The 11850-nt window shown below is 41.5% G+C and overlaps 1 protein-coding gene and 1 non-coding gene across 2 annotated transcripts; both read right to left on the bottom strand.

Moving 5' to 3' along the window:
* Positions 1–914: 914 nt before the first annotated feature.
* Positions 915–1021, bottom strand: LOC128098139 (U6 spliceosomal RNA). Its single transcript, XR_008214154.1, has one exon. It is a non-coding gene; the product is annotated as a U6 spliceosomal RNA (small nuclear RNA).
* Positions 1022–5924: 4903 nt separating this feature from the next.
* LOC128096949 (astrocytic phosphoprotein PEA-15-like) lies at positions 5925–6532 on the bottom strand. The gene has a single exon (XM_052717160.1). The coding sequence runs from the start codon at positions 6432–6434 to the stop codon at positions 6042–6044; it is 393 nt and encodes a 130-aa protein (XP_052573120.1). The 5' UTR covers positions 6435–6532; the 3' UTR covers positions 5925–6041.
* Positions 6533–11850: the final 5318 nt, after the last annotated feature.

Below are 11850 nucleotides of genomic sequence, written 5' to 3'. Positions count from 1 at the left end.
TCTTCATTTTGTTGATCTCTAGGAAGTCTTTAATTTCTTTCTTTATTTCTTCCTTAACCCATTGGTGATTCAGTTGAGTATTATTCAGTTTCCATGAGATTGTAGGTTTTCTGTAGTTTTTGTTGTTGTTGAAATCTAACTTTAAACCATGGTGGTCTGATAGAACACAGGAGGTTATTCCAATTGTTTTGTATCTGTTGAGATTTGTTTTGTGGCCAAGTATGTGGTCGATTTTAGAGAAGGTTCCATGGGGTGCTGAGAAGAAGGTATATTCTTTTTTGTTAGGATGGAATGTTCTGTAGATATCGATTAAGTCCATTTGAGTCATGACATCAGTTAAGTCTTTTATTTCTCTGTTAAGTTTGGATTTGGGAGATCTGTCCAGTGGTGAAAGTGGGGTGTTGAGGTCTCCCACTATTAATGTGTGAGGTTTTATATGTGATTTAAGCTTTAGTAATGTTTCTTTTACATAGGTGTGTGCCCTTGTGTTTGGGGCATAAATGTTCAGAATTGAGACTTCATCTTGGTGGATCTTTCCTGTGATGAGTATGTAATGCCCTTCTTGATCTCTTTTGATTGATTTTAGTTTGAAGTTTATTTTGCTGGATATCAGGATGGCTACACCCACTTGTTTCTTAAGACCGTTTGATTGGAAAGTCTTTTCCCAGCCTTTTATTTTTAGGTAGTGTCTATCTTTGGATTTGAGATGTGTTTCTTATATGCAGCAGAAAGATGGGTCCTGCTTTTGTATCCATTCTGTAAGCCTATGTCTTTTTATAGGTGAATTAAGTCCATTGATATTGAGGGATATTAATGACCAGTGATTGTTCATTCTTGTTATTTTTTGGTGGTAATGTGTGTGTGTACTTCTCTTCGTTGGGGTTTACTGCTGTGGCTTTATCTATTGCCTGTGTAAAAATATGGAACGCTTCACGAATTTGCATGTCATCCTTGTGCAGGGGCCATGCTAATCTTCTCTGTATCGTTCCAATTTTAGTATATGTGCTGCCGAAGCGAGCACTCATTAAAGCCTTCTTAACCATGTGTTGTAGCAGAAGGAGCAAGCTATGGCTGTAGAATTCAGCAAAGCTCTTTTATCACTCTCCTACTCTGTCCCTGTTCCAGCTCGACCCTCCCATTCCCTTATGTTCTCATCCCCTATCCCCTACCCTCTACTGCCCCCCCTCACCCCCAGTTTATTCATGGAAATCTCATCTATTTCCCATTCCCAGGGCGATACATGCAAGGGGCATTAAGATCATGATGGGGATACCCACAGAGACAACTGAACCAAGATAGTGGGAACTCATGAACTTTAGACAAACAAGTGGGGAGCTTCCATGGTACTGGGCTAGGCTCTGCATAGCTTGATCTGCTTAAGGAACCCCCTGGCAGTAGGATCAGGATCCATCCCTAGTGTATGAGCTGGCTTTTTGGAGCCAACTATCTATGTTGGGACAACTTGCACAGCCTTGATGCAGGAGGAAGAGCTTGGACATGCCTCTACTGAATGTACCTGGCGTCCAACGTGGTGGCAAGAGTTTCCACCTAAAAACTGAAAAAAAAGATTCTAAAACGGAGCTAAAAACAGCTTCCTAATTGTCTGTCTCAAATGAGCGGCAGCTGCCCGTTTGAGCTACTGGCGGGTTGCTGGCGTGCGCGCTCGACCTGCCATATGGCGGGAATGAGGCCTCTGCAAGTGGCACATTAAGCTACATTGTGGATTTATCCTTTGCTAGTACAAAACAAAAGAGGTTTCTGGGCTACATGCTGCTTGGATAAAAGCATAGACCCACGATAGCTCCCAGAGCTGGTGGTAAAGTACCACACCATGTTGGGAAGCTGAGGTGGGCGGAGCCAGCAGCCACAGCTGCTGCAGCTTAAAGCAATAGATTCACAATAAGACAGATTCAGATGTAATAGTTTAAAATGTGTGTAAAATACACGTAGGCTTAAAAGAGACAAAAAAAAGGTGATATATACAGTATAGAAACAAATACATGGTTTTAAAAAATAAAGTCTTTAAAGAGACAGTAAAATTAATATAAAAAATAAGCCACATAGAGATGACTATTACACAGAGAGTCTGGATTGTGTTGTCTTTGGGATTCTTAACTACAGAGAGATATTTGATTGTAAAGGAAGCTGAGTTAAACCAGTATGTATATTTTAAAGATACTTTGACTTCAAAATTTGGATGTAAGGATATGTTGCTTTGGAAAAGAGTCTCTTTTGTTTCCACAGAAAGCAAGAGGCTATGGATTTGTTCCAGATTAAGATACATCAGGTTTGACCAGCCAAGACCCCCTGAAAGGTCTCCGATGACACCATGGCCCAGATGATCCAACATCCAGAACCGTTTCAAGACAACTGGCTCAGATGATACAGCCTCACGGACTACTCCATGATCCTAAAATTTTCTTTGTTTCCCCAGAAGATACAGCGCCCCCCTCCAGCAGGAAGTAGTAAGAGAAGCTACGCCCAAATTCCCAAATATACCAAGCTGACTTTGGAGATGTGTAAAGGTTAAAACCTTCCTTTTTAAGAAAAGAAAAGGGGAGGTGCTGTGGGATGGTCTGTATGTCAAATGTGTTGCTGATTGGTCAATGAATAAATCACTGATTGGCCCGTGGCCAGGCAGGAAGTATAGGCGGGACTGACAGAGAGGAGAATGGAGAGAACAGGAAGCTGGGTGAGAGAGACACTGCCAGCCGCCATCAGGATAAGGAAGATGTAAAGTACCGGTAAGCCACAAGCCACGTGGCAAGGTATAGATTAATAGAAATGGATTAATTTAAGCTGTAAGAACAGTTAGCAAGAAGCCTGCCACGGCCATACAGTTTGTAACCAATATAAGTCTCTGTGTTTACTTGATCGGGTTTGAGCGGCTTGGGACTGGCGGGTGAGAGAGATTTGCCCTGACTGTGGGCCAGGCAGGAAAACTCTAGCAACATGTACCAGGCTCTGCTGACTCCCCATGGAAGGCCTTACCTTGCGGAAGAAGGAAATGGAGGACGGGTTGGGTTGGAGGAAGGCTGGGGGTGGAGGGAAGAGATGGGTATCTGTGGTTGGTATGTAAAATGAATAAAACATTTCTTAATTAAAAAAAAGAATTCAGCAAGGCAACATAAGGCCATCACAGTATATAAAAAGGTTCAGTGTTCAGTCCCTCCATTCCTCCATCCCTTTCTCTTTCCTTCCCTCTCATTTTTCCTACCTCTCCTACATTCTTTCTTCCCATAACTTGATGGCACCATGCCCAGTTGGTGATCTGGAAGTGGTTTTACTGCCTCCCTCCCTCGCTAATCTGGCATTACCTTCCTCCTTTCCTGATTTTTATACTTTGTGTTACTGTTTTTATCTACCTTTGGAATAAAAATGTCTTCACCTCTATTATGAATAATTGTGCGATTAACTAATTATTAACATATAATAAAAATTTTTAAATTTTTTTGTGAATATTCCAATATTTTGGCAGCTCTGAGATCAGAGATCTTATAGATAGATTCAAGATTGTAATTTTAACATCTTTTTATTTCCTGCCTGAAGTGGGAGAGAAATCAATTTCATGATCAAGAATTTATTTACATTGTAAGCCTGGGCAGTGGTGGTGCATGCCTTTAATCCTAGCACTTGGGAGGCAGAGGTAGGTGGATTTCTGAGTTTGAGGCCAGCCTGGTCTACAGAGTGAGTTACAGGATAGGCTCCAAAGCTACACAGAGAAATCCAGTCTCAAAAAAACCAAAACAGCCGGGCGGTGGTGGCGCACGCCTTTAATCCCAGCACTCGGGAGGCAGAGGCAGGCGGATCTCTGTGAGTTCGAGGCCAGCCTGGTCTCCAAAGCGAGTTCCAGGAAAGGCACAAAGCTACATAGAGAAACCCTGTCTCGAAAAACCAAAAAAAAAAAAAAAAAAAAAAAAACCAAACCAAAACAAACAAACAACAAAAAAGAGGATTCACATTGTTATGGAAGATTTACAAAAATTAGTTCATATCTTAAGGAGAACTAATTAGTTGAATGTTAAACCTTTTTACAGAGACCAAAAACTTGAAATGTTCAGTATCTGTCGATGTTGCAGTATTTTCCAGCACAAACCACTGCATCTGTAAAACTTTTTTTTTTTTTTACAGTACAGTCAGTCACCTTTATTCCAGGGTTAGAACAAGGCCATGCACGCTGCAGACAGGGAGCACAGGCTAGGAGCAACCTCACGGCAGCAAGGGGAGGTAGCAGGGTATCAGTCTATTAGGGCAGGTTAGTCTATTTAAAGTTTTTGTTTTTTTCTGACAGAGAAACTGCTGAAAAGCACCCTCTCTTTCCTGTTTCTTCCATCAGGAAAGCTCCATCTCACTTTTGCTCTCATAGACCATCCCAGATGGAAGGATGGTTTACGCTTATTTCCTTTCTCCCGGTTGTACAAGTATCTCTTTTCTTGAAGGAGAAACCAGACAGGACTAGGGAGACTTAGGAAGCACCTTTAAGGCAAAACTGGAGTCTTCGAGGTGTGTGTATTAAGGCAGGTGTCTGCAGCAGTGGCCAGAGGGGAAGGGCAGACTGGGCTGGGCTAGGAGTTGAGGGCGCTCTAGCCAGTCTGGCTTCCTCCCTCTGCTGACAGCCTGACCTCCCCTCCCTGGGAAGCTTTGCTCCCACGCCCTAGAAGCTCCTACCTTCAACTTCCTCTACATAGTCTCTGAGCTTGCATGTAAATTAAATTTTGCTGTGGATGGTTGGAATGCTTTCTTTTCTGTTTGGACTATGTAACAATGTGGCTCTGCCACTCCCTTCACTGTAGCATCCCCTCCCACTCCTGTCCTGGCCTAGACAATAAGTTAATGCTCAAAACCACAAAAAACGGCAGTCATAGCAGTGCGGGTTTAATGTACATATATGTAGAATATATATGTACACACAGTTAGCACGGTCAAGATGGGGAAGGGCATCTTGGGATAGGTAGGAGGCTGGGTTCACTCACTGTACTCTAGTAACTTGGCTTGGAGGCATCCACAAACCCAAATGAGAAAGGTTACCAAGTCCCTTCCTGGATTGAATTGGGGTGGTAATCAGTGTCAGTGCAGAGGAAACCACTGTAAGTAACTTTCTTGCTTGGGGAATTCTAAACTGGAGAGTGTGAAGGTTGCCTTATTGGGACCCTGTAGGTTTGGGCAGGTTGAGGTTAAAACCTACAGATCTCATTCCCCAACCTTCCTAGGCTCAGGGTCAGTATATTCAACAGTCTGTGTTCAGGAATGGACTAGAAAGTGGGCCTGTCTCTGTCTGCATCCCCATGTCAGGCTCAGTAGTGCATGGGTCCCAGCATAGTCTCTCCAGAGCAGAAGTTGAGGACATCAAATGCTGGCTTCTCCATGGGGTTTGATTTTTGGTGCCAGGAAAGGATCTAGTGGTCTTCTCATTAAGATTTCTGGCTCATATCTATCCCAGGCCTGTGACAAGGGCATAAAAGAGGGCCTACTGGCACTCAGAACTTCAGCCTAAGGAATAGCCGGAAACTGGGTTCTAGCCAGTCCAGCACAGATTTACAAGCACTGAATTCTGGCTCTTCTTTCCCCTTCCAGGTAGAGGTTGAGTAGCTCTTATCTTCCTTCCCCATTGGTTTTCTTTAGCTCTAACCATCTCTCCCATACCTCATCTTCACCTTAGATTCTCAGTGTAGGAAAATGCAGGTTCTTCTGCTACCATACTTTAAAGATGTGGGGAAAGAGTGGGGGAAGAGTAGAGGAAAGGGGAGGAGGAGGAATGTGCCAATTCCTATTTACACAGAAATAGCTTCTACCTCCCCTATAGTGGGGAAATTAAGCTCCCCCTCCTCTGACTCCAGTCCTCTCATGAGGAGGAGGAACTAGATGAGCTAGACAGACAGACAGAGCATGTGAACACGCACACATGCGCGCATAGTAAGGGGGTTAGGACCAAGTTAGTATGTGGGTACAAGGAAGGGGGGTTGCCCTAGCCCCTCCCATTGAGGATGGGGAAGGGAGTGGTCTGATGAAGATCCAACCTTCCTCCTCTTCCTCCCCCTTGCTCAGGCCTTCTTTGGTGGGGGAGCCAATTTGAAGATTTCTTCCTCAGAGGGTTGCCGGATAATGTCTTTGTATTTCTTGGCACTGGGGATACGGCTTAGCTTGGTATCCAGTTCGTCCTCCTCCCAGATCTTCAGCACACGGGCTCTGTAGTCAACCACCATAGTGAGTAGATCAGGACGGCAGGATATCTCAAAGATGTGCTCAATGTAGGATAGGTTGTCTTTGTCCAGCTTGTTGTGGCTCTCCAGGAAGCTAAACCAGGCACTGCCTGTGGTGATCTCCTCACTCTCCTCGCTGGGAATGTCCTCCTTGCAGGCTGACTTGAGCTGTTCCAGATCTTCGAGGGTGATGTTGTTGGTCAGGTCCTGAAGGAGAGTCCCGTACTCTGCCATGACGCCTCCAGAGCTGAGAGCTCACGGTGAGGGCACTCCTGGGTCCCCGGTTCCTAAGCAGCTTCTGGAGCCTGCTCCTTGGCTCCTGCCTCCGCTGCCGCAGCCTCTTCTCGCATCTGTAAAACTTAAACTTATGTTGGGACAATACAAAATTCTGGGACATTTAATAGGCCATATTCTGTGAGCACAGTGTAATTTGTTAGAAAGCAATCACAAGAAATATCTAGAAAAACTGCACTTATTTGAAAATTATCAAAATATAGCCCAATGAACAAAATATTGACTTGTCAAAATACAGAAAAATTTTAAAAATAAATTTATAACTCAAACAATAACACCTATAACTAAACAAAATGAGGATGTAACATACTTGCAGGCATAGTATACAAATAATATATTGTTAGGAATAAATTCAGGAGCTTATATGCTTTTAATAAGAAAAGTAAAATCATTAAAATTAAACGTAAAACCAAATCCACACCTAAATGTGCACTTTTAAAAGTTGGAATGCATATCAAATAAAAAGTCCAAAGATATAAGAGGAAAAGAGAAAAACAATAGCAAAAATAATAATGGAAAATACTGAAATCAAAAGAAGATACAATGGGGGTAGAAACAGCATATCTAATTGTTAGTTATCTGAAAGTCTAAAATAATTGACAAACCTACAGCGTGATTAAGAAAAATAAGACAAAGCATCAGAATGAAAGGAAGGCAGAACCAAAAGCTGACATCATTTTGTAATAAGAATACCAGAAAAGAAAAATATTCCTCTTGAACTTGATTATATAAATAACGTAACTTGTGTTCATAAGATCATCATGATGCATCTGGCAGACATTCACTTGACAGAAGACCAGTTACTGCAAATCAATGTTATGAGATGATTAAAGAGATATAGGGGAATATGCAATGAAAGTTGGCATCCCTTTTTTGATAAAACCTCTTTCAAACCAGCAACTGTAGAAAACCAGTCTTGCACATGGCTTCTATTTGATTTCAGTGTGGATTGTACTTTTTATCTACTTCGAGCATTTGGCTGCACATGTCTCTGCTTTCTTGCTTTGGGGATTTTACTAGAAAGCATGAAGGCTCTTAATCTTGGCATGGGCAGGCCAGAAAATGCTAAAAATTCATGCACAGTTGCAATACTTAACTACTGGATTTGAGACTACTTAGTAAAGTGAGTGGCTTCAACAAATAATTAGAGAACTTGGAATAAATTGATTCACCACAATATGAAATTCTCAGAGGAAGGTTTTTCTCTAGAAAAACACAGAAGTTAGCATACCCCATCTTGGCCTACAGTTAGAATCTGCTTTGTCAGAAGAGTGACTCAATGGGGAAGCATAATGCATAGCATTCCTGTGAAGGTCATGTGGAAAGACAGCATTGCAGCATAACCTTTCCTAGAGAAACATGAACAAGTAATCTGTTCACCTCACATAGGGCACTATTGACACACCCAATGAATCCACCCAAGTGAAGCCTAGAGAACCACTGTGCTTATTGAGTTACTTACATGGGTGACTTAGAGGCTACTACATCACCACAAAGCCCACTCAGCATGGATGGTCAACCATGAAAGCTGTATCATAGAGGTTTTCTCTACAACTGATGGGTGGCTCTATAGAAGACTTCTCGCCACAAGAATTATTTCTATAACCATGTGGGAGTTAGACAGAGGTGTCCTGTGAATTTTAAAACTTCCTTATTGTTTCTTGTTATTATGTTGTTGATTTTTTTTTTTTAATTTCTGTGAGTTTTGTGAGCCTCTCATCTTCCCTCCATGAGGGAATGTTTCAATCCTGAGAAATAGCTCCCGAACAAGAACCTGTGGCTAATTAAAACATTTTGTATGAAACATTAAGATAGAGATCAAGTTGAGTGTTAGGGGAACCTACCTAGTGAAACATTTAAGGTTGTTTGAAGGAGTCTGTTTAAAGGAAGCCTTCCTTAGCACTGTGTTTGAATGCTAAATACAGTTCGCCTTGCATAAGCAGGTAAAACGAATGTTATATAGGGAGGAGAAATTGAAAAAAAGGCATCTGTAGGAGTAACAATTGAGTCATTCATCTGTAGAGTAAGGAGTATGGTGACAGGTGGGACAACAGCTTCTTTACCCCATATGGCTCCTGCAGGAGCAAGTGGAGGTCACAAAAGTTTGTTAGAAAGAAGAAATTTCTCAACATGCCATGACCCAAACTGCATTTAAAAGTAAATGTGTAATAATTTTGGGATGTTACAGCAGCACTCACACATGTTGCATTGTGTGACTCCACCTCTGGCTGTGTTCTGAATGTACCATATGCACACTTTGGACAGCATGCCTTCCCATTAACAGAAGCTGCCTCCAATCCAAAGACTATTACACCTTAGGAACTGCACTGTTTTTACTGCTTGTGTGAAGTTTTCTGCTCTTATAGAAACATGAAAGGTTAATTATGGAAAAAAAACCACTTTGAATATTTTCCCACTCTAATTCCTTAGCATGTAAGTATCAAAGTTGCCTATCTTTTTATTGGACTATGTGAGGATGATTAACTTTTAAAACCACTTCTTAATTTGCTAAGGAGGTTCAGAAACATTATCAAAATCATTTTGGGGATTAGGACAGGATTTTTTGACGATTTCTGAAATGATCCTTAACATGCACCTGCCATTTTGTACTCTGTGTTTAGGAAAGATATGTTCTTGCCATTGATTATTTTAAAATTAATCCATCAATCAACTCTGAAAAATGAAGATGCTCTACTTTTCTTAATACCAAGTATTCAGTCAAAGTTTAATGTCTTGTGTAAAAATAAGGAACAGAGCCATTACGGTGGTATGCAGATTGCCTTTCATCTTTAATAAATGAAAAAGATATGTGCTCAGCAAAAAATATTTTTAAATAAATTTCTTTGAGTTTTTATCAGTAAATGCTTAATATGAATACCTATTTGCTTTGAATTGTGAAAAATTCTTAGCATAAAGGATCTTGTGCCATAAGGTTACAAAGCCCTGGGTTGGACCATCAAGAGTTGCATTCATGCAGGCCCTAGGAAAATGGGCACATTTGAATATCTGAGGAAATAATACATAATAGCCTGGATTCCAAATACATGGGAAAATAATAACTGAAAGGTGAAAGTCTTACGGATTCTGGGGAGAGAAAGATGGAGAGGAGAGAGTACCTGGAGAGACTGTGGGGATAGGTGGACATTTAGGTGGTGATGTGGAAATCTTGTGCAGTGGAAACTTTCTGGAACATATGAAGGTGACCCTAGTAAGAATTTCTAGTAATGGAGGATATAGAGCCATCATCTATAACCAGGCTAGGCTCCCAGTGGTGAAACCAGGACACTACCAGTCACAAAACCTTCAACCTAAAAGATGTTCTGGGGCAATAGTGGCTCAGAGCTTGTAGGAGTGGCCAACTAATGTCTGGTCTAACTGAAAGCCTAAATCATGAGAAGGAGCCCATGCCTGACACAGCCAAGATGACCAGAAAGTGGAAGCTAGATGGTCAGAGACCTAGGGGAGAACCAAACACAACTGACAAAAACAAACAATCAAAACCAAACCAAAACAAAACTAATGTGGGAATTTAACAAGGCAACTCCATGTAGTTTATTGAGTAGTTAAAAGGAGGTTTATTTTGGGGTAACTTACATCCAGAAAAGGGATTGATGATAGGATCCGGAAGAGGTGGAGTACAGTCCAGTGGGGTTCTTTGAAGAACTCTAACTTGATCTGCCATCCTGCATCCAGAATCATGAGAAGCCAAGAGGCACATAAGGATCTCAGTTCTTGGGTCTTAAGGGCTCCTGTCTTGGCCACACGCCAGGGGCAGGTCATAGGTAGGCATGGCAGTTAATGCCTGCCTCACTGGGGTGGTGCTTCAAGGTCAAAGCTGGAACAGCTATCCACTACACAAAACAAAAACAAAAGTCAACGAAATAATTCCTAATGATATTCTGCTATATTCATAGGTCAATGTCTAGCCCAAATGTCATCATAGAGGCTTGATCGAGGATACAGAGAACCACAAACAAACAGAACTTGCAGAACCCTGCAGAAGAGAGGGAGGAAGGGTTGTAGGAGCCAGAAGGGTAGAGGACACCAGGAGAATCAGACAACCCTCAAAGTTAGTTAAACAGGGCTCGTAGGGGCACATGAAGACTGATGCACTAATGACCGAGCCTGGACGGGTCTGAGCTAGGTCCTCTACATACATGCTGTGATTATTTAGCTTGGGGTTTTTGTGGAACTCCACACAGTGGGAGGGGGGTGTCTCTGACTCTTTTGCTGTTTGTGGTACCTTATTCCTTCTCCTGGGGTGCCTCATCCAGCCGTTCTATGAGGGTTTGTACATAGTCTTATTATATCATGCTGTGCCCAGTTCAGTTAATATCCCTGGAGGCCTGCTCTTTTCTGAAGGGAAATGGAGGAATGGTTAGATCTGGTAGAGAGGGGATGTTGGTGGGGAGGACTGCAGGAGGGGAGGTTGTGGTCAAGATGAGAGAAGAATATTTGTATGAGAGAAAAATTACAACATGAGAGAAGAATAAGTAAAAAGAAAAAAGAAAAAAGAAAAAAGGGAAGTTCCAAACTTCACCTCCTCTGGGAAAATGAGACATTAGCATGTCGTTTTAGAACCTTGAGGGATGAAGGAGAAAAGGAAGACAAGTTAGGAGGAACCATGTTTTTTTTAATATAAAAGGAAGCAAAAACAAATGTTAATGGATAAGAATTTAAAACATGATTTTTTATAATTTAGATGTTCATTGCATATTCATCTTGAGTACCACATGTTCTTCTAAGGATATGACATATCTTTTAGGAACTTGATTGGATATTAGAGAAAAAAAAGGAAAAGAAAAACCTCCTTCAAAACATTCAAGAATTATTGTATAGGCTAAACAGAGTATTTTTGTTTCTTCAGCATATAAAAGTATCCTAGATTTGCTTACACCAAGGCACATAAAATGACTTTTCAACATAATGAATCTCATTAGACCGTTAACAAATGAAATCACCTACAACAGAGTGTAACTACTCTTTCAGAAATGAAGATATTCTAAAGAGACACTTCTGTCTCCCAATTTGACTATCAGACTGTTGAAAAAATGGAACCCAAAGAAATGAGAATTTTCTTCAGGACTCTCATGCTAGGAGAAGGGAATAGCACCAGCCAAAGGAAGAACTTGTCTCCAGGAAAGCGATTTCACAGAGTTCTAACTATTTGTCAGACCAAGGCTGAAACTAAAACCCAGGAAACATTGGGTCAGTGGTGGGTGTCACCACAGCTTGACTGAGGCTACTTAGATGTGTGTATCATTGGCCATCTATTTAAACTTTAATCTTACTTCAGAACCCTGAAGACGGACTTGGAGGTTTCCCTAGATCTCTCTGTTCATCATCCCAATGTGTC

The sequence above is a fragment of the Peromyscus californicus genome, unplaced genomic scaffold (assembly GCF_007827085.1).
Source record: "Peromyscus californicus insignis strain IS unplaced genomic scaffold, ASM782708v3 Scaffold_5__1_contigs__length_169319896, whole genome shotgun sequence".
In the NCBI taxonomy this organism is placed as follows: domain Eukaryota; kingdom Metazoa; phylum Chordata; class Mammalia; order Rodentia; family Cricetidae; genus Peromyscus; species Peromyscus californicus.
The sequence above is the reverse complement of the archived record's forward strand: the minus strand, read 5'-3'. Positions and strand labels throughout refer to the sequence as shown.

What these genes read in the sequence shown, in the direction of transcription:
- LOC128096949 (XM_052717160.1), bottom strand. Translation starts at nt 6,434, where the DNA reads ATGGCAGAGTACGGGACTCTCCTTCAGGACCTGACCAACAACATCACC.